This window comes from Equus przewalskii, chromosome 18 (genome assembly GCF_037783145.1).
Source record: "Equus przewalskii isolate Varuska chromosome 18, EquPr2, whole genome shotgun sequence".
Lineage (NCBI taxonomy): Eukaryota > Metazoa > Chordata > Mammalia > Perissodactyla > Equidae > Equus > Equus przewalskii.
In genome coordinates, this window is record NC_091848.1 from 39816416 (window position 1) to 39840758 (window position 24343).

The window sequence follows — 24343 nt, forward strand, 5'->3', positions numbered from 1 at the left end:
CTCAAATTTTAAAAGTTTTCCCTGTGAAAGACCCTGTTAAGATAATAAAAAGACAAGCTAAAAACTGAGGGAAAATATTTGCAAAACACATATCTGATAAAGCACTGACATCTAGAATATATAAAGAATAATCACAATCCAACAATAAAATAACAAACAATCCAATTAGAAAATGGGCAGACAACATTAATAGACATTTCACCAAAGAGGATATATGGATGGAAAATAAGCACATAAAAAGATGGTCAACATTGTTAGCCATTAGATAAATGCCATTTAAAACCACAATGAGATATCACTATTTTACCTACCAGAACAGCTAAAATTAAAAAAAAAAAAGATAGTGTCAAAAACAAATTCTAGTTAGGATGTGGAGAAACTGATCTCACATATTTCTGGTGGGAATATAAAATGATACAGCCACTCTGGAAAATAGTTTCACATCTTATAAAAGCAATTAACATACAACCAGCAATGGCACTCTGGACAATTATCCCAGAGAAATGAAAACTTTTGTTCACAAAAATATTTGTACACAAATATTAGTAGCAGTTTTATGTGTAATAACCAAAAACTGGAAACAACCCAGATGTCCTTCAATGGGTGAAGAAACCGTGGTACACTAATATTGTGAGATATGACTTACCAATAAAAAGGAATGAACTAGTGATACACACAACTTGGATAATTTGAAAGGGAATTATGCTCAGTGAAAGAGCCAATTCCCCAAAATTATATCCTGTGTGATTCTATTTATATAACATTCTTTTTTTTAAATTTTTATTGTTTATGATAGTTTACAATCTTGTGAAATTTCCGGTGTACATTATTGTTTGTCAGTCGTGTTGTAGGTGCACGCCTTCACCCTTTGTGCCCACTCCCCACCCCCTCATTCCCCTGGTAGCCACTATCTGTTCTCTTTGTCTACATGTTTAAATTCCTCATATGAGTGGAGCCATACAGAGATTGCCCTTCTCTATCTGGCTTATTTCACTTAACATAATACCCTCAAGGTCCATCCATGTTGTTGTGAATGGGATGATTTTGTTCTTTATTATGGCTGAGTAGTATTCCATTGTATAAATATACCATATCTTCTTTATCCAGTCATCAGGTGATGGGCACTGAGGTTTCTTCCACATCTTGGCTATTGAGAATAATGCTGCAATGAACATAGGGGTACATGGGACTTTTGGAATTGCTGATTTCAAGCTCTTTGGATAGATACCCAGTAGTGGGATGGCTGGGTCATATGGCATTTCTATTTTTAATTTTTTGAGAAATCTCCATACTGTTTTCCATAGTGGCTGAACCAGTTTGCATTCCCACCAGCAATGTATAAGGGATCCTTTCTCTCCACAACCTCTCCAACATTTATCACTTTTTGTTTTGGTTATTTTTGCCACTGTAATGGGTGTAAGGTGATATCTTAGTGTAGTTTTGATTTGCATTTCCCTGATGATCAATGATGATGAACATCTTTTCATGTGCCTATTGGCCGTCCATATATCTTCTTTGAAGAAATGTCTGTTCATGTCTCCTGCCCATTTTTTGATCAGGTTGTTTGATTTTTTGTTGTTGAGTTGTGTGAGTTCTTTATATATTATGGAGATTAAGCTTTTGTCAGATGTATGACTTGCAAATATTTTTTCCCAGTTAGTGGGTTTTTTTTTTGTTTCAATCCTGTTTTCCCTTGCCTTGAAGAAGCTCTTTAGTCTGATGAAGTCCCACTTGTTTACTCTTTTTATTGTTTCCCTTGTCTGAGAAGACATGGTGTCTGAAAAGATCCTTTTAATACTGATGTCAAAGAGTGTACTGCCTACATTTTCTTCTAGAAGCCTTATGGTTTCAGGTCTTACCTATAGGTCTTTGATCCACTTAGAGTTTATTTTTGTGAACGGTGAAAAAGAATGGTCAATTTTCATTCTTTTACTTGTGACTTTCCAGTTTTCCCAACACCATTTGTTGAAAAGACTTTCTTTTCTCTATTGTATGCTCTCAGCTCCTTTGTCGAAGATTAGCTGTCCATAGATGTGTGGTTTTATTTCTGGGCTTTCAATTCTGTTCCATTGATCTGTGCACCTGTTTTTGTACTAGTACCATGCTGTTTTGATTACTGTAGCTTTGTAGTATGTCTTGAAGTCAGGCATTGTGATGCCTCCAGCTTTGTCCTTTTTTCTCAAGATTGCTTAGCAATTCAAGGTCTTTTGTTGCCGCATACGAATTTTAGGATTCTTTGTTCTATTTATGTAAAGAATGTCATTGGGATTCTGATTGGGATGGCGTTGAATCTGTACATTGCTTTAGGTAGTATGGACATTTTAACTATGTTTATTCTTCCAATCCATGTACACAGAATGTCTTTCCATCTCTATGTCGACATCCATCTCTTTCAGGAAAACCTTGAAGTTTTCATTGTATAGGTCTTTCACTTCCTTAGTTAAATGTCACCCCAAGGTATTTTATTCTTTTTGTTGCAATTGTGAATGGTATTGTGTTCTTGAGTTCTTTTGCTGTTAGTTCGTTATTAGAGTATAGAAATGCTACTGATTTATGTAAGTTGATTTTACATCCTGCAACTTTGCTGTCGTTGTTGATTACTTCTAAAAGTTTTGCAATGGGTTCTTTGGGCTTTTCTATATATAAGATCGTGTCATCTGCAAACAGCGAGAGTTTCTCTTATTCCCTCCCTATTTGGATTCCTTTTATTCCTTTCTCTTGCCTAATTGCTCTGGCTAAAACCTCCAGTACTATGTTGAATAAGAGTGGTGATAGAGGGCATCCTTGTCTCATTCCTGTTTTCAGGGGGATGGTGCTCAGTTTTTGCCCATTGAGTATGATGTTGGCTGTGGGTTTGTCATATACGGTCTTTATTACGTTGAGGTAATTTTCTTCTATCCCCATTTTGGTCAGAGTTTTTATCATAAATGGCTGTTGGATCTTGTCAAATGCTTTCTCTGCATCTATTGAGATGATCATGTGGTTTTTACTCCTCAATTTGTTGATGTGGTGTATCATGTTGATCGATTTGTGGATGTTGAACCATCCCCGTGTCCCTGGTATGAATCCCACTTGATCATGATGTATGATCCTTTTGATGTATTGCTGAATTCGGGCTGCCAAAATTTTGTTTAGAATTTTTGCATCTATGTTCATCAGCGTCCTTGTCAGGCTTTGGTATGAGCGTGATGTTGGCCTCGTAGAATGTGTTAGGAAGTGTTCCATCCTCCCTAATTTTCTGGCATAGCTTGATAAGTATAGGTATTAAATCCTCTTTGAAAGTTTGGTAGAATTCCCCAGGAAAGCCATCTGGTCCTGGGGTTTTATTCTTTGGGATGCTTTTGATTGCTGTTTCAATCTCCTTCCTTGTGATTGGTCTGTTCAGATTACCTGCTTCTTCTTGGCTTAGCTTTGGGAGATTGTAAGAGTCTAAGAATTTATCCATTTCCTCGAGGCTATCCATTTTGTTGGCATACAGTTTTTTTGTAGTATTCTCTTATAATCTGTTGTAGTTCTGTGGGGTCTTGTTATTTCTCCTCTTTCACTTTCTGATTTTTTTGTTTATTTGAGCTTTCTCTCTTTTTTTCTTTGTAAGTCCGGCTAAGAGTTTGTCAATTTTATTTATCTTCTCAAAGAACCAGCTCTTTCTTTCATTGATCCTTTCTACTGCCTTTTTTGTTTCAATAGCATTTATTTCTGCTCTGATTTTTATTATTTCTCTCCTTCTGCTGACTTTGGGCTTTATTTGTTCTTCTTTCTCTAATTCAGTTAGGTGTAATTTGAGGTTGCTTATTTGGGATTTTTCTTGTTTGTTAAGGTGTGCTTGTATTGTGATGAATTTCCTTCTTAATACAGCTTTTGCTGTATCCCATATGAGTTGGTATGGCATGTTATCATTTTCATTTGTCTCTGATATTTTTTGATTTCTTCTTTAATGTCTTCAATGATACATTGCCTGTTCAATAGCATATTGTTTAGTCTCCACATCTTTGTTCCATTCTCAGATTTTTTCCTGTAATTAATTTCTAGCTTTATAGCATTATGACCGGAGAAGATGCTTGTTATTATTTCAAATTTTTTAAATTTATAGAGGCTTGCCTTGTTTCCAAACATATGGTCTAACCTTGAGAATGTTCCCTGTGCACTTGAGTAGAATGTGTATTCTGCTGTTTTTGGATGGAGTGCTCTATATATGTCTATTAAGTCCAACTATTTTAGCTTTCATTTAATTCGACTGTTTCCTTGTTGATTTTCTGTCTGGATGATCTGTCCAATCATGTGAGTGGGGTGTTGAGGTCCCCTACTATTATTGTGTTATTTTTTATATCTTCTTTTAGGTTTGTTAATAGTTGCTTTATGAACTTTGACGCTCCCGTGTTGGGTGCATAGATATTTATAAGCATTATTTCTTCTTGGAGTGTCCCTTGGATCATTACATACTGACCCTCTATGTCTCTCTTTACCTGCCTTATCTTGAAATCTACTTTGTCTGATATAAGTATTGCAACACCTGCTTTCTTTTGTTTGCCATTAGTTGGAGTATTGTCTTCAACCCCTTCACTCTGAGCCTGTATTTGTCATTGGAGCTGAGGTGTGCTTCCTGGAGGCAATAAATTGTTGGACCTTGTTCTTTAATCCATCTTGCCACTCTGTGTCCTTTTATTGGAGAGTTCAATCTGTTTACACTGAGGGTGATTATTGATGCATGAGGGCTTAATGCTGTCATTCTGTCACTCATTTTCTGGTTTTCCTGCATTTCCTTTGTTTCTCATCCTTTGTGTTTTGGCCTACCCATTGACTTCTGCAGTTTCTTATTTCCTTATTTATTTTTTGTGTCTCTGTTCTGCTTTTAAGTTTAGTGGCTACCCTGAAGTTTGTATTCAGAATCTCGTGTATAACATAGTCCATTTTCTGGTGGCCTCTTATTTCCCTAGCCTAAACTGATTCAGCCCCTCTCCTCCTCCTAAGTTATTATTGTCTTCTCTTATTCCAACTTGTGTTGTGAGTTTGCGGTTAAAGTGACAAGATTGTCTTTATTTTTGGTGTTTTCCTTCCCTTTAGCCTAATGCTATAGTTGTATATTTGCTATCCTATTCTGATTCTATCTATTTGTCCCCTTACTCTGTGTTTTCTGATCTCTTTCTCCCTTTTTTTTTCTTTTTTCATGTATGAGGGCCTTCTGGAGGATTTCTTGTGGGGGAGTGGGTCTTGTGGCTACGAAGTCTCTTAGCTTTTGTTTGTCTGGGAAAGATTTAATTTCTCCCTGATAGCTGAAGGATATTTTTGCTAGATAGAGTATTCTTGGCTGAAGATTGTTATCTTTTAAAGTTTTGAATATATCATTCCAATCTTTCGCAGCTTGTAAGGTTTCTGCAGAGAAATCCGCTGAAAGTCTGATAGGGGTTCCTTTGTAGGTTATTTTCTTTTGCCTTGCTGCCCTGAGTATTCTTTCGTTGTCATTCACTTTTGCCAGTTTTACTACTATATGCCTTGCAGTAGGTCCTTTTACAATGACATATCTAGGAGTCCTGAAACCTTCCTGCACACACATCTCTCTCATTCCCTAGATTTGGGAAGTTCTCTGCTATTATTTCTTTGAGCATGCTTTCTGCTCCATACTCCTTTTCTTCTCCCTCAGGGATACCAATAATTCTTATATTGCATTTCCTCATTGAGTCAGCTATTTCTCAGATATTTTCTTCATTCCCTTTTAGTCTTAGTTCTCTCTCTTCCTCTGTCTGGACCCATTCAGTCTGTCTATCTTTGATTATGCTGATTTGCTCCTCTATGGCATCCACACGGGCATTCAGGGAATCCATATTATGTTTTATTTCTTCCACTGTATTTTTCATCTCTAGTATTTCTGATTGATTCTTCTCTATAGTTTCAATCTCTTTTGTGAAGTAACTCCAGAACTCATTGACTTGTTTCTCTATATTTTCCTTTACCTCATTGAGTTTTTTGATGATAGCTATTCTGAATTAATTATCATTTAGTTTACTTATTTCTGAGTCCTCAGGACATAATTCTGGGTGCCTGTTTTCCCTCTGGTCTGGAGATTTCATGAATTGACAGATGCTGGAAGATGGATGGATGCTGGAAGATGGACAGGTCTTCCCCATTGTGATATTATTCGGTTGCAGTTACAGCCTGTCACCACTAGATGGGGGTTGAGAGCTGCATATTCTGAGCCCTCCGCCTTCAGCCAACGTGGCCCGGCACAGCGCAGGTTAGGGGGTGGTGGGCACTTTCTCTTCCATGCACACCTGCGTTTCCCAATCAGCTCTTACTATCTGCTCTCCAGGGGTCTTGGCTTGATGCAGTCACCCCACACAAAAGCTTTCACCCCATTAGAGGGCTTCCATCTGGGCTGCAAGGGCCCTAGGGAGTCCTGGGTGATCCTGCTGACATGTGGTCCTACCCCGACTCCTTCCCTCACAGAGCCTCCTGTGGCAGTGATCCCAGTCTTTAGGGGAGGGAATGAAGTTCTCTCTTACCCTGTTCCAGCTCCTCCAAGGGGGCTCCAGCCTCTCTGCCCTCATTTGGCTGCTGTGGGTCTCTGAGGATTCCTGTGCTATTAGAATATTTTTTTGTTGGAATATGATTGATCCTTTTTGTTGTATGTTGGAGGGGAGAGAGTCCCGGGCAAGCTAACTCTGCCATGACGCTGACATTGCTCCCTATATAACATTCTTGAATGACAAAATTATCGAAATAGAAAACAGATTAGTGAATTGCAGGGGTTAAGAATGAGATGGGGAGGGAGGGGAGTGAGTGTAACTATGAAGGTATAGCACAAGAAAGATCTTTATTGCAGTAGAACAGTTTTGTATCTTAATTGTAGTTGTGGTTACACAAGTGTAAACATGATAAAATTGAATATAACTATGTATACTCAACTACATACACACAAATGAGTGCACATAAAGTTGGTGAAATCTGAATCTGTGGATTATACAATGTCAATCCCCTGGTTGATATTGTACTATAGTTATATATTATTACTGGGGGAAACTAGGTGAAGGGAACAAAACCTCTCTATACTATTTTTGCAACTTCCAGCAAATATACAATTATTTCAAAATAAGTTTTCTAAAAAGTGAAATAATACAAACAAAAACTGAGAAATTTCATCCTATCAAACCTTCAGTAAAATAAGAGATTTCTTCAGACAAGAGGAAATTAATCCAAACAGAATTACAGAAAGAGAAGAGAATCAAAATTAAAAATAAATATATATTAGTAAAAATATATTACTATAAACTGAATATTGACATACTAAACTATATTAGTAATACGTTATAGAGTTTAATATGAATGTAGAATTACATACAACCCATCAATAATGCAAAAAGCAGGGTGGTATGGTAAATGGAGGTAAAGTTTAAGTTACTGTCATTATCAAAGAAATGGTAAAAGAAATACTGTTGTAGACTGAAATAAGCGATGTGACATGTTAAAATCTCTAAGGTAACCCCCTTCACTCTTTCACAAAAAAGAATGAAAAAATATATATTAACTTCATATAGGGAAATTAGGACAATAAAAAGTTTAAGTAAAAGAAGGCAAGGAAAATAAAAAAAGAACATAAAAATTAGAGTGAAATAAAAAATCACAGACAGTAGATATAAATCTAGATATATCAGTAAATTATATTAAATGTAAATATACCAAGACAAAACCAAGAATGTCAGACTGATTTTTTAAATTATATGCTTACAAAAAGAACATAGAAAGTTGACAATAAAATCGTGGGAAAATAAATACTATGCAAACACTAACCAAGAAAAGCTGGTATAGCCATACAAATATCAACAATGTATATTTTAAAACAAGATATATTACTAAAGAGAAAGGAGATACTTCATAATGATAAAAGAATAGACATATACGGAAGATAGGACAACTCCAAATCTGTATGCATCCAACAATTTAGCTTCAGAACGTATAAATTATTAATATTAAAAGGAGAAATAGTCAAATCTAGAATCATAGTGGGAGATTTTAACACTCCTCACTCAATACCAAATAGAACAAATACAAATATAAATCAGTAATAATTTAAATATCTCAACAACACAATTAACAAATCTGGTCTAATTTACATATATAGAACACGAATCCAACAATAGATGAGTAAAAATTCAATTTGTGCACATTTACCAACATTGTTCATATTCTGGATCACAGAAGAAGTCACAACAAATGCCAAAAGAACTAAAATCACATAGATGATGATCTCTCCAAAGTAGCAATTTATTGTTTACTAGCAATAAAAAAGATAAATAGAAAACCTCCAACAGCTTAGAAATTAAGTCATTTCTAAATAACAGAAAATTCAAAGAGAAATTATAAAATATTTTAGCTTCACATTAATGAAAATAAGACAAACCTAGAATCTCTGAGATGCAGCTAAAACAGTAATATTTAGAGGAAAAATTATAGCCTAAATTCATGTGTTAGAAAGGAAGAAATATTAAATCAACCATATAAGTTTCCATCTCAAGAATCTAGTTAAAAGTTAATCAAACCTAACAAAAGCAGCAAAGAGCAGAAATCAATGAACTAGAACAACATGTGTACAGTCGAGGAAATCAACAAATCTATTAAAATCATAAATCTACCAAAGTGATAAATCCCCAGAAGATTGATAAAGAAAAAAAAATAACTCACAAATCACCAATATTAGGAATAGAAAACAGAAAATTACTATACAGACTCTACTGTTAAGGCTAATAAATTTGAAAATTTTGATGAAGAGGACAAATTTCTTCAAAAACAAAACTTACCAAAACTGACTCAAGAAGAAACAGAATATCTGAATATTCCTATACCTATTAAGGAAATTGAATATGACATTTAAAATCTTCCCACAGTGAAAAACCCAGGCCCAGATTGGTGATTTTTTTCAAATTTTAAGAAAGAAACAACAGTATCTTTCACAAATATTTGTAGAGCATAGCAAAGGGACACATTCCTACATTCTTTTTATAAGGTTAGAATAACTATGACATGAGAACCTAACAGGGAATTCAAAAGAAAGGAAATCTACATTCTAAGCTCTTGTTAACATAGATAGAATACTCTCAAATAACTCATTAGCAAAATATTAGCAAATCCAGCATATATAATAATACTAATACATCACAAAAGTTGCAGTTATTCTGGGAAGACAAGTGTCATTTAACATGCAAAGATCAATTGATGTCTTTTACCACATTAACAGATAAAAAGGAAAAAATTGCACGATCATCTCAATAGACACAAAAAAACTGTGATAAAATTCAACATCCATTCATGATTTAAGAATATATATGCTTATAAAAAAATTAGCAGCAAAAGAAACTTCCTTAGGGAAGTTTCCATATGTTAAGCAAACATATACTTAAAACTGAAATAATGAAAATATTCCCCCTAAGATCAGAGACAAGAAAAGCATTGGTCTTGACTTTTTTATTCCATATTGCATTGGAAGTCTACAGTGAACAGATTCTAAGGTTGTCTCCATGATCCCAATCTCCATCTCCTGATATTCTTGTCCTTGCATAATGCCCTTCCCCTTCAGTGTGCACAGGACCTGTGTCCTGCTTTTAACACATACAATATGGCAAAGGTCATGGGATGTCACTTCCATCACTAAATTACATATGATTGTGACATCCATCTTTTGAGGAGACTCTCTCCCTTATTGGTTTTGAAGAAGCCTATGGAGAAGGCCATACAGCAAGCAACTGAGGATGGCCTCTGGTCAATAGCAAAAAGCTGAGGTCCTTAATCCAACAACTTGTTAGGAAACTGAATGGATCATTTCACAATCAAGCCTCAGATGATGCCATGGCCCTGGTTAGCCAACTTACTTGCAGTTTGTGAGACCCTGAAGTAGAAAATCCAGCTAAGCCATGCCTACTCTCTTGACCCATAAGTTATGAGATAATAAATGTATGTTGTTTTAAGTCACCAAATTTGTGGTATTATTGTTACACAGAAATAAATAACTAATACAAGGTTCTAACCAGTGCAATAAGGTAATAAAAAGAAATAAAGAGATATATATATAAACTATAAAGAAGGAAATAGAACTGTCATTATTTGAAGATGGCATGATAGTATATGTAGGAAAATCTACCACAGGTAAACAATTTGAATTATTAATTGAATTTAAGCAAAGTCACTAGATACAAAGCCAACATATAAAAGTCAATTATATTCCAACAAAAAACATATAGAAAATGATATTTTAATATAATTTTATCATTAAGTATCATTTATATTTGTATTATATTGTAATTATCATTAAGTATCATTTATATTTGTATTATATTGTAATTTTTTCAATTTATAATAGCATTAAAAATATCAAATATTTATGACTAAACCTAATAAAACTGTGGAAGACTTCTAAAGAGAAATCTACAAATTTTATTTAGCGAAATCAAAGAAGACCTAAGTAAATGGAGGGATATAACATGTACCATGTTCATAGACTGAGTAAATTAATGTTGTCATTGTCAATGACAATGAACTAATATTACTGTCCCCCATCAACATGTGAAATGTCAGTTCTCTCTAATTGATCTACAGATTCAAAGTATTTCCAATCAAAATCTCAGCAAATGTGTTTGTGGAATATGACAACCTCTTTCTAAAATTTAAATGGACAGAGAAAAGTTAATTATAAGCAAGAGAATAGAAGTAGAATGGTTAATCAAATTGAAGAATACTATTAAATTGAATACTATATGAAAATGAAAATAAACCACAGCTACAAGCAACATTGATGAAACTTATAAATATAATGAGCAAAAGAAGCCAAACACGAACAAGTATATATGTATAACTCCATTTCTATAATTGTCGAAAACAATAGACAATACTAATCTATAGTGTGTGAAATCAGGATAGTGGTACACCCGGGGGTTAAGTAGTGATTGGAAGGTAACACAGAAGGGTTTCTGTGGTCTAGTAATTTTCTGTTTCTTGATTTGTGAGTTTATTACATGGGTGTAAAATTATTTCAAGGAGTACACAATATTTACACAGTTTCTTGATAATTCGGTAACATTTACACACACACCAAAAAAAAGAATAAGGAAGCTTTTCATGTACTGATTAGGAATGATCTTCAGAACATATTATAAAGAGAAAAAAGCAAGATACAAAACTGTTTGTATAACATGCTACAATTTGTGTAACAGAAATATGTATTTTCATATTTGCTTATATACGCACAAGAAAGAAAATTATGTTACATATAATATTTCTTTATATATTTACGTAATGAATCTCACAAGAAATTCATAACACTGCTTGCCTCTGCTGATGGGCACTAAGAGTCCAGGGGACAGGAACTGTAGAAAGATCCTTCACTGTATATACAACTTGTATCTTTTGAATGTCAAACCAGGCAAATATGTTAATTATTCAGGAATTTTAAAAGAAAAATAATTCAAATTACCTTTATAAAGCAATAAAATATGTTAAATTTGTGTTATGAATTGTGTCACCAAAAGACAACTCTGATAGATCAAATGGCTGAAGATTTAATAGAGTTCTTAACAGAATATTCCTTCCCTGCAGTTTAGCTAAGATTCCTTAGAAGTACTCTGATGATATTAATTAGCAGAATGCCACAGACAGAAAAAATAAACTCTGATATAACAAGTACAAATAATTTAAAGTCTGTATATCACAGCCTACATATTGAATTTTACTTGAAAACCATATGAAACAACTCTGCTTTCCCTAACATTACACAATTTATGATCGGTGACAGCAAGGGCTGTAAATATGCCTAAATGTGAATGTTTGATTTTATTCAGTTTTCATATCATGCATCACAGAAATCAAAACAGTTTCTCTTCCATATTTAGGTTTAAATCATATTTGAAAGCAATCCAAGGATCACCCACCAGAAGAAGCTGGAATATCTAAACCTACTTCTCAAAATGAAGGCTGGTTGCTGCCTTCAAAGATTGTAAGACCAAAAGCTGAAGGTGCCCTAATAAACAAAAAAAAACCACTAAAATTTCTAGCATAAATTATATAACCTAAATATACATATCTACACATATATGTATATAGTGTGTGTATATACATATATATATATATATATATATAGCATAAAGATAAGGATATACAGAAATTTACATAGTTAGACGGCTAATTTAAGAGGGCTCAGAGTTCCAAAAGATGCTTGGTTAAATTCTCCTTTATAAACCTAAACCTCCCATTTACCACATTTAAGGAGAATTTTCTTCTTCCACAATAAATTGTGATAGTTAATGACTATTCTCAAGTCAAGATAATTAACGATTATTCTCAAATTCAAGATAATGAATTTATCTTTCTCAAAAAGACAAATATCACATTTTTTGCAAACATTAAAATAGTCAATGCTTAAAAGTTCCTATGATTTAAGCTTGTCCAAAATCTGTCAGCTTGCTTGTTTATGTCGTTAGCAGTTAAATTCACCTCAACTGAGATAAAATTATAATTGGAAATTATCACCATCAATTATTTCTTCCCCTAAAAGGGCCATAAAAGGAGTCAGAACATTTCCTTCAACATTCCAATTGTGAGGGGAAAAAACCCCATCGTGTCCATTAACACAAAAGCATAGGGCCAGATCTACTCAAACCATTGAAACAAATAAACAAAAAACCTTACAAGTGGTAAAGAAATAGAAATATTATAACAACTCGTGACTGATCTTTAAATTTTTCAATATCCTGAAATTTCTGCTACAGTAGTTATTTTAAAATTTAAGATAAAATAACCAAAATTAGACCTAATCTAAAGAAAGATATCCTATCTAGTTTTAGCAAATGTCTAAAATATAAATTCCCTCCTCTCAAAAAATACTAGATATAAGAAAAATTCCTATTGATGCTGAATCCTAAAATACTATGGATGTAAAACTTATGAATACTACTCAGAATATTGAGGGTTAATGATTTGAACAGTATAGTGTGCATATGAAAAGAAAAAGAGAAAGCTTCAGGGAGAAAAAGGAAGAATGTCTGTATAGCTGCCATCCTTTTTTCTCACCATACCCATAAAAACAAATTTACCTCATTAAGCTCTGCCCATATAGTGCTGATTCCTTATGAACTATTGTTATTCAACAAACTAAAATGAGCACTATCTTGAGCTCTCAGCAAAGACTGCCTGCCTCTATTATTCACCTATTTCAGTTTGAATAGTACTTGCTGATTTGTATAAATTTACTTCTCAGAGGTTTCTTTTCCTTTCATTAACATCAAATTTTCCTGTGATGGCCCTGCCCATTCACTGCAAAGAGTCTGATTGTTTTCCAAATAGTAAACAAATTTACTTTATAGTTAAATTACTGAGACAGGTAATAAAACACAAATTTTACTTCATCTCAGGTGGATTGTCAGTTAAGTGGATGTGTGTTTATGTTCTAGGCCTCGTTGAATCCCACATCAGAAACATTAAAATTTGGTACAGTTTGTTACAAATAAAATCTAAAAACTTTTCCCATACTCATTCATATAATTTTCTCTTTCTGATTATTAATATTCATTATAAAATGGAGGAATCTGAATTTTGATCAAATAACCCTCTTTGAAAACATTAATCTTGGATGTGTACTGTTCCTCAATAATTAGTACCAATATTCTTGGATATCTAAAACTTTTGTCACAATTTTTTTTAACATAAAAAAATATTTAAGCAAAATGGTGAAAGTGTAGGAGGTACTTGCCACGATCAAAAGGCGTAGAAGTACATTTAGTATTTATCTAACTTTTAAATTTTAGGTCACGGTTTTCAACTCCCTGGCCTAGAGAAAAGAATACATCATTGCTGAAGTACTGGTTTGTAGTGAGAAGAACAAAAATGTTAGGAGTTCCCCATTAGCAGATGACTGAATCTAAATCAATTATGAATTTTCTATGAAGTAAACTATTACAAAGCAAGTATAAACATTAAATTATTTCTAGCTACTAAGATTATGAAAAAACAGTCTTTCAAAAGTTAACCTGAAACTTGCTCAGGAAATAATTTTGCTGTGCATTAAGAAATTGTTTAGAGCCAGCCCTGATGGCCTAGCAGTTAAAGTTTGGTGTGCTCCTCTTCAGTGGCCCAGGTTCGGTTCCTGGGAGTAGAACCACACAACTCATCTGTCAGTACCTGTGCTGCAGGAGCAGCTCACAAAAAAGAACTTTGGGACTTATAACTAGAATATACAACTATGTACTGGGGTTTTGGGGAGGAGAAAAAAAAAAGAGAGAGAGGAAGATTGGCAGCAGATATTAGGTCAGGGTGAATCTTTCCCAGCAAAAAAAAAAAAAAGAAATTGTTTAATTCATACATTCTTACCGTTCTCGATTAAATTTAAGAGAATGAAGAATAGCTGGCCTTTTTTGTCTAAGATTCCACAAATGAAGTGTGTCATCTGAACTTGCACTGACCAAAGCACCCTGGAACAAAAAGAAGACAAAGTGAGTGATTTACTTAATTTAGGATTTTTTGTGAAGCAAAAACAAGAAGCTGAACAATTTACTGATTTTTTCACTGCTGGAAGAGTTATTTGTATCTATATCACCCAGAGATACAAGGAAGGACAATCGCACATATTTCAATCAGGAAGGCTAAGGATGCTGAAAGTGGAAGAAGCAAGTGAAGCAAGTGAACTACTGCATACGGATTGGTCGGGATGACCAGCTCAAGGAATATGCATTTACCTATAGAAAGAAAGAATTATTGTAAGCATCATTGTGACTACTGAGGTATTTTTAACACAAAATTTTCTTTGGAAATTTTCTTTGGAAAAAACTAAGTTTAATTTTTTTTGTTTCTTTTAGTCACATATATACTATGTAGCTTTACAGAGAAGTAAATATCCAACCCAGTTTTAAAACTGCAATCTGATCATATAAAAATTCACCATTTGTAAGAATTTTCTACATAGTTGGAAAATATATATTCTTCCTAAAAAGTATATCTGGTGTATTTTAATTTGTTTTTATAGTTCAAGTTTCATCTGCGATAAAAGAAAACATCTATAATAAAACATTTCTTCAACTAGATTTCAGTATAACTACAGAAACAACACTAGCATTCTTTTTATACAAAACCTAAATACAAATTAATCCTATTTCAAATACAATAGAATGTTTTCTACCTCTTAATATGGCACACACCATATGGGCAGATAACTAGCTGCCATATATGACTTCACACACACACATGTATATACACATATATATTATATATATAATATATGTGTATATATATATGTGTATATCATATGTATATATACACACACACACAAACTATTTATTTCACTGAGTTAAGTAAGATCATCTTAAACTATGTCAGAACTTCTAGTATTATGAGTTTCCCAGCTAAAAATGTCAATGCTTGTCCTATGACACAGCCTGAAGCTACTCTAGAGTATTGAATGTGTTCTGTAAAAGAGATCTTGCAGAATCACGGTGCTCCTGAGATACCTAAAATTCTTTTCATATTTTCCAAAGAACTCTGTTACAAGTAACCTTTCACAGTTTATAACACCAATCACAGACATCAAAATGATTACCCTCTTTAGATGATAGGAAGAACTATATTGAAATCCCTATAATTTATTTCTTCTTTAGGAATTAGAGGAGAGAATAAGATAGGAATAAAAATGCTCTTTCATAAAAATTCCTAAGACAAAAATTGCTCATATAGCCTATGATGGATCTCTTTCTATTACATACCTGTGATTTCAGTCTCAAAGAAGAATAGCTTTTAACACACCAATCATAATCAGAGAACATATCCATTAAAAATATTTAAAAATTTCTATAATTTGCATATTTGTAATAAATACACATGTTCAAAGAGGTACACATTGATATATACATTTTAACATGAACTCATAGATAATTACATTCCATGCAATAAAATGCACCCTACACATGTCTTGAGGATTTTTATGTTTGTTTGCTTGTTTTACTTGTAAACTGTTCCCAAATGTTTCATATATACAAACTGGAAAATTATTAGGATTGCTTGCCACAATTTTTTTTAAGATATAAGACACCGATCTCATTTCTCAGGAAAGTGGAAATTCACTTGGGATAGGACAGAATGTGATATATGAAATTAAGAAAACATTCTCTACAGTAAATAGTTATGTGCTACACAGGAGATACAACATGTCAAAGGCAATGGAATTAAAATAAAGCAGCATATGTTCAATAATAGTGTAATAGATGAATAAATCTAGGGAGGAAGTCAGTATTGTAATTCTCTGATAAAACTAAGAGGTAACTTATTGGAGGGAAGTGAACAGGACCACTGAGCATAACAGCACCAAAAGAGATATAAGACACATGAAAGCAAGCACATCAGCAGGGTGTCTAGGGCTCATTTACAAAAGCAAAGTGAATCTACAAGAAGCACTACTAATGAAGATCTGTGAAAAGATTAAAAACTATGAATAAAAACACCAGTCATGAGGTTGGAAACTGGGAAGTCTGGAAAAAGGTAGAGAAACTGAGTGTGAGGTGGATCAAGGTGAGTAGGTCAGGATAGACAATGTAAACAATGGAAGGATGTTGAAGGCTTGTCTTTATTTATTCTTAGCTATGTAGCACAGAGGCAAATTAGGACCTTGAAGACAATTCTCAGAGGGCTGGACCCAGAGAAAATCACCTAGAAACGATTTATGCCTGCCAGTACACATCCGTACACAAGGCAAAAGGCTGAGTTCTCTCAACTAGGAGCTACAGAGTAACACTGAGACTTCAAAAAGGTTATCATTCTAGATACTAATGACTGGTTATTATAATAAAATATTTTTTAAAAATGTTTTCCCTATTCTTCCTTATCTCCCTCTCTCATTTTGGTACCTCATAGGAAGTATGCCTACAAGGTAAAATACTCTAGGTTTGTGAATAAGGAGAATCTCACAGCCTTCTGAAAAAGATTTTGAGCCAAGAGAAGTAAAAAGTGGACATCTGCCAATACCACAAAGTTTTCATGCCTCAGGTATCTCTAATACAAAGTTCTATGAACCATTTTATCCATGTTTACAATTATAAATTCTTAGAAATATATACACAAATATATGAAGACACTGAATAAAAGATCATTGTTCAGGCCATAAGAAAGCAATCAGTGGTATTTCATTTTTTTTCCCTCAAGGCACTGAGTTCAATCTGCTAAGTGCCTGAATTTGGTATGGCACACAAAAAAAAAATAACTCTTAAAGCATTTTTGTATTGACTGGCTCACTTAAAACAGCTCTAGAAGACTCAAAGATCCACTGTAAAAATCTGAATCAAGAAGCCTTTAACAGCCTTCAACTAATGGAACATCTGCAATCTTTCCAAGCTTTATAAATACATGCTCTGTCTTTAAGGAGTTATTTATCACCATAAGTCTATAAAACAGTGATAGGGTAGGCAGTCAATTGTCATAGTAGCTATGGATATATAAATAAATGTAAATGAATACACATGCCAACAAATGCATATGGAGATACATACATTAAAGAGCCCATACGTAAACAAGTAAAAAAAAATTATTTCATGAAGATAAAGACAAAACATGAAGTTAGTGCTGGATTATAAAATTTAAGTTGGTGGGAGGAGAGTGCATAATGGAAAGTTTAATGATCAGTAAAACAATCAAAGGATTTTAGTAATTTTTTAAAAACCATTTAAGTAAGTAATCTATAAATTACGCTACACAATCACAATAACAGAATCTTCTGGTATATACAACTTTTTTCCTTTAAAATTTATAAACTGACAAACACAGGAGTATAGTCTTTTATGAAAAATGTGACCATGAATAATATTGCATATATATAAATATATACATCTTTAAGCATTTAGAATCATAGTATAAAAAAGATTATATCAACTAATGCAGTGTATATGTGACAAATAGTCAAAAAGACTCTTACCTCATTGATCAAGAATTGGAGCTGCAGAACAGCTGCACCACTTTCATGTTGGCAATAACAATCAACACCAGGTCTCCCGAGTCTAATATAATAAAAGTCAAGGATTCTAACATTTTAATTAGCACCAATATTAATTAGCAACTAATCTTTTTCTTTTTAGTTTTCCTTATTTTTATAAAGAGTTGAAAAATCTTAGTCTTAATTCATGCAAATTACATTAAATAGCACAAGATGTCAGCAAAATGGCCAAATAAGACATCCTTAGCACCTATTTCCCCCAACAACAATAATTTGGCACCCATGCACAGAAAAAAGTGCCTTCGTGGGAGCTTTGGGATCCAGGGAAGAGACTGTGAAACCCCAGTGCAGTCCAAGAATGAAGCGAGCTGTTTTGAAAAGACAGGCTTGAACCCAGGTGGCTGACTCGCTCACTGTAGTCTTGGCTACAGAAAAGGAAATAGCTCCCCACCCCTGAGAACTTGGCTACATCCCTGTTTGGCTTTTGGTCTGTTACCAGTATATGCTATATGCCAGGGACCCAGAGGAGTTACACCCACCCATACATCAGGTAATAGGCAGACAGATCTTGGTCCCAGCTATGGATCCAGAAGTGGCCTTTGAACCAGCTCCAGCCCCTCTCAGCTGCAGTGCGGGGGCCACTGGAGGTAAACCTGCCAAATTTTGTAAGACTGTAGATTCTGAAATGGCCCTGTAACTGGGCTCCAGCCCATCCCAGCCACAGTCCAGGAACAATCCTGCTGACACAGGGACCCTGTAGGAGACACTCTTGTTTGAACCTCTAGAGATCTTGAAAGGGCCCAATGCTAGGTATCAGCTCCCTCCTTCAGTCTATGCTGAGCTGCTGTGTAGAGCAGCCCTGCTGGCACAGGTACCAGACACAAGAAATTTGCATCTGCATCCCTGGAAATCCTGTAAGGGCCCTATACCCAGCCCCAGCCTCCACACAGCCATAGTCAGACAGAAGTCCTAAGGGTGCAGGGTCCCAGGGGGAAACACTACTGTCTGCAACCCTAGAGACTCTGAAAGGGCCCTATACTCGGTTCCAACCCCTCCCAGCTGCAACCCATGAGCAGTCCTACTAGTACAGCGACCTGGAGGGAGACCCAACTGTACCCTAGGAGATTCTGAAAGGGCCGTATATGCAACTCCAGTCACTCCAGACACAGTCAGGGGCCAATCCAGCCCATACATGACCTGGAGGGACACACACCCATCCTTGCCTGCAGAGCCAGGTCTTTGAACCTCAGTGTTGGTTGTGGAATCTGAAATAGTCCTGAGACTCAGTTCTAGCACCTCTCAGCCACAGTCCAGGGACAGTCCTGCCCACCTCGGTACCCATCCAGGGACCAGGCAGCAGTTCTCCCAGGGACCTGGTGGGGAGCCACACCTACCATTTACCTGGTAATAGGCTTGCTTTCTGAGGAGCCATATGTAGACCCTAAAGCAGACCCTTGTCCCAGTGCCACCATACAGAACAAGGTACTGGAGGCAGTCGCATCCACCCAGGGAACAGAAGGGATCCACAGTGGCCCAAGCCCTGGTAACAAGCCATCAACTACAGACCCCACTGCAGACCCAGTGACACCCTTGTAAGTGGCTCCAACATAGCCCAACTGCTGTGTAATTTCACAGGTAATCCTATCAACCCAGAGAACAGACAGGAGAAGGTCTTTATCCTCTAAAACCAGTCTGTAAAGACTGGAAGAAGTGTTTTCTCCCACAAATGCACAGACACCAATGCAAGGCTATGTGGATCCCAAAGAATCAGGCAAATATAATACCACCAAAGGAAACTAATAGAACTCCAGTGACTGACCCTAAAGAAATGGAGATCTGTGATTTGCCTGACAAAGAATTCAAAATAATCATCTTAAAGAAACTGAATGAAATGCAAGAGAACACAGATAGACAACTAAACAAAATCTGGAAAACAATTCATGAACAAAATGTATTTAATAAAGAAATAGAAACCAAAAAAAGAAACAAACAGAAATCCTACAACTGTAGAACACACACAACTGAAAAATTCATAGAGAGCTTTGACAACAGCCCTGATCACACAGAAGAAAGAACTGGCAAACTTGAAGACAAATAATTTGAAAATAACCACTTACAGAAACAAAAAGAAAAAAGCAATGAAAAAGAGTAAAGAAAGTCTAAGTGAATTACAGGATACCATCAAGCAAATGAACATTTGCATCATGAGACTTTCAAAAAGAGAAGAGAGAGAGAAATGGGCAGAAAGTTTATTTAAAGTAATAATAGCAGAAAACTTCCCAAATCTTTGGAAAGAAATGGACATCCAGGTACAGGAAGCTCAAAGGAACCCAAGCAAGATGAAGCCAAAGAAGACTACCTTGAGACACACTGTAATCAAAATATTAAAAGTCCAAGACAAGGAGAAAATTTGGAAAAAAAGCAAGAGAAAAACAACTCATCCCAAAAAAAAGACGTCCCATAGGGCTATCAGTGGATTTCTCTTCAGAAACCTTGCAGGCTAGGAGGTAGTGGAATGATATATTCAAAGCGATGAAAGAAAAAAACCCTACCGATCAAGAAGACTATACCCAGCAAAATTATCCTTCAGAAATGAAGGAGAGATAAAGACATTCCCAAACGAAAGCTAAGGGAGTTCATTACCATTATACCATTGCCATTACAAGAAATGCTAAAGGAAGTTCTTCAAGTTGAAATGAAAGGATGCTATGTAACAATATGAAAAAATAAAAATAGAAAACTGACTAGTAAGAGTAAATATATAGTTAAACTAAGAATACCATACTACTATAATTGTTGCATATAAATCACTTTTTTGTTTTTAATTTTTTTTTAAGATTTTATTTTTCCTTTTTCTCCCCAAAGCCCCCTGGTACGTAGTTGTGTATTTTTTCAGTTGTAGGTCTTTCTAGTTGTGGCATGTGGGATGCTGCCTCAACGTGGCCTGATGAGCAGTGCCATGTCTGCACCCAGGATTCAAACCTGTGAAACCCTGGGCTGCCAAAGTGAAGCACATGAACTTAACCACTCAGCCACAGGGCTGGCCCCTATAAATAACTTTTATCTCTATTATAAAAGCTAAAGAAAATAATATTAAAAACAACTATAGCTACAATAATTTGTTGATGGATACACAATATAAAAAGACATAAAAGTGTGACAAGACCATTAAATGTTAGGGGAAGAGAAGGGAGAGTGTAGAGTTTTTGTATGTGATTGAAATTAAGTTATTATTAGCTTAAAATAGATTTATATCTAAAAGATGCTTTCAGTAAGCCTCATGGAAACCATAACAAAAACTATAGTAGTTACATAAAAGAGAAAACATGCACACAAAAAATATACAAAAATAAATCACAAATGAAGGCAGTTAAAAGAGGAAGAAAGAAACAAAGGAACTAAAAAACTTTCAGAAAACAAAGAAATGGCAACAGTAGGTAATTAATCAACAATTACTTTAAATGTAAATGGGCTAAATCTCCAATCAAAAGACACAAAGTGGCTGAATGGATTGAAAAACAAGATCCAACAATATGCTGTCTACAAGAGACTCTCTTTAGCTTTACAGACACACATGGGCTGAAATTCAAGGGATGGTAAAAGATATTCCATGTAAATAGTAACCAAAAGAGAGCAGGAGTGCCTATACTTATGTGAGATAAAATACTTTTAGTCAAAATTGATCACAAGAGATAAAAGGTCACAACATAGAGATAAAGGGATCAATTCACCAAGAGGATATAAAAATTATAATATACATGCACCCAATATTGGAGCACCTAAATAGTTAAAGTAAGTATTAACAGAAGTGGATGGAGAAATACACAGCAATACAGAACAGCAGAGGACTGAAACCCTCCTTTCAACATTGAAGACAGAATTAATAAGGAAACAGTGAACCTGAATAACACCATAGACCAAGTGGACTAACAGACACATACAAAACATTCCATTAAATAGCACCAGAATACATATTCTTTTCAAGTGCACACAGAACATTCTCCAGGATAGCTCATATGTTGGGGCACAAAGCAAGGAGAATGAAACCACATCTAGTATCTTTTCTCACCACAATGATATTAAACTAGAAATCAGTAATAGGGGGAAAACTGAAAAATTCACAAATAAGCGGAAATTAAACAACAATCCTGAACAACCAATGGATCAAAGAAGAAATCAAAAGGGAAATCATAAACTATCTTCAGACAAATGAAAATAAAAACAAAACATACCAAAACTTATGGGATTCAGGAAAAGCAGTTCCAAGAGGAAAGTTTATAATGACAAGTGCCTACATTAAGAAAAAGAAATATCTCTCTGGTGGGCGGAGCAAAATGGCAGGGTGAGCTGACCCGGGATTCTCTCCCCTCCAAAATACAACAAAAGATTGGAAGAACTGAATTTCAGAGAATAAACATAATGCCAGCTCATTAGAGACCTACAATACCAAGAAGGCGGAGATCATAAACCTTGCTTTACACCTTTGGAGGCGCTGGAACGGTAGGAGAGAACATCGCTCCCTCCCCTAGAGTCTGCCATCACTGCAGCGCAGGTCAGGAAGGAGCCGGGGAGGGGCCGCGTGACCGGGGGATCATCCAGGACTCCTGCCGCTGATTCAGTGCAGACCCGCTGACGGGGGGAAAGCTTCCGTCCGCGGGGACCCTATAAATCAAGGGCCTTGGGAGACCAGAGAACAGAACTGATCTGAACCCAGACCGGCATGTGTGAGTAACAGCCCCTCCCCCCCAGCAAAGCCAGTGGGCGCAGCCATCTTGCCCCAAGGCAGAGAGCTAACACGCCGCTCTCGACCCCCATCTAGTGGTGACAGGCTGTAACTACAACTGAATTCTACCACCATGAGAAAAGACCGCTCCTCTACCATCCAGCAATTTATAAAAGCCCCAGACCAGAAGGAAAACAATAAAAACACAGAATTAAGTCCTGAGGACTTGGAATTAGGTAAACTAAGTGATAATGAATTCAGAGCAGCTATAATCAAAAAACTCAATGAGGTAGAGAGAAAGAGAAACAAGCTGAGTTCTGGAGTTACTTCACAAAAGAGATTGAAATCATAAAGAAGAATCAAACAGAATTACTTGAGATGAAAAACACAATGGACCAGATAAAACAGAATACGGGTTCCCTGAATGCCCGGGTAGACAACATAGAGGAGAAAATCAGCATAATCGAGGACAGACAGGCTGAATGGCGCCAGACAGAGGAAGAAAGAGAACTAAGAATTAAAAAAAATGAGGAAAATCTCCGAGAGATAATGGATTCAATGAGGAGTAAGAACATAAGGATCATAGGAATTCCTGAGAATATGGAAAAGGAAAATGGAGCAGAAAGTGTGCTTAATGAAATTATTGAAGAGAACTTCCCAAATCTAGGGATCAACGGAGAAATGTGTGTAGAGGAGGGTTTTAGATCTCCTAGATTTGTCAATGTAAAAAGACCCACCGCAAGGCACATAGTAGTAAAGTTGGCAAATAAGAATGATAAGGAAAGAATACTCAGGGAAGTAAGAAAAAAAAAGAGAATAACCTATAAAGGAGCCTCTATCAGACTGTCAGCGGATTTCTCTACAGAAACCCTACAAACTAGGAGAGAATGGAGTGATATATTCAAAGCTTTAAAGGATAAAAACCTTCAGCCAAGAATACTCTATCCAGCAAGAATTTCCTTCAGATATGAGGGAGAAATTAAATCTTTTCCAGACAAACAAAAGTTAAGGGAATTTGTAACTAAAAGCCCTCCATTACAAGAAATCCTCAAGAAGGCTCTCATACTTGAAAAAAGAAAAAAGGGAGAAAGGGGACACAATCCACAGACTAGGGAGACCAATGGATAGAATCAGAACAGGATAGCAAATATTCAACTATAGCATTAGGGTAAAAATAAGGAAACTACCAAAACAAGGACGATCTTAGCACTCTAACTACCAATTAATAAGACAAGTTGGAATAAAAAATGAAAATAATTATTTAGGAGGGGAAGAGCAAAGGGTCTAAATCAGTATTGGTCGAGTAAGTAAGAGACCACCAGAGAATAGACTATATTATACACGAGATTCTAAATACAAACTTCAAGGTAGACACTAAAATAAAGTACAGAACAGAGTCACAAATCATAGATAAGGAAAAATCTAAGAAACCCAGCATAAGAAATTGCAGTGTTAAATGGGTAGGATAAAGGACACAGGAAAAGAAACACAGGAAAACAAGATAATGAGCGACAGATTGACAGCATTAAGTCCACATGCATCAATAATCACTCTCAATGTGAACGGATTGAACTTTCCAATAAAAAGACACAGAGTGGCAAAATGGATTAAAGAACAAGATCCAAGAATTTGTTGCCTCCAGGAAACACACCTCAGCCCCAAGGACAAACACAGAC

The 24343-nt window shown here is 35.3% G+C and overlaps 1 protein-coding gene across 20 annotated transcripts in view; it reads right to left on the reverse strand.

The window, feature by feature from the left end:
• STXBP5L (syntaxin binding protein 5L) overlaps positions 1-24343 on the reverse strand; it is a 350864-nt gene that overhangs the window by 249068 nt on the left and 77453 nt on the right. For 19 of the 20 annotated variants that reach the window (XM_070583799.1, XM_070583808.1, XM_070583812.1 and 16 more), the window contains exons 4-5: positions 17927-18008; positions 14344-14444 (exon numbers count right to left, since the gene is read on the reverse strand). In XM_070583799.1, the coding sequence (XP_070439900.1) occupies positions 14344-14444; positions 17927-18008 (183 nt within the window). Of the gene's footprint in view, positions 1-14343; positions 14445-17926; positions 18009-24343 lie in introns of those variants that run through there. The other variant, XM_070583814.1, reaches the window with a different exon arrangement.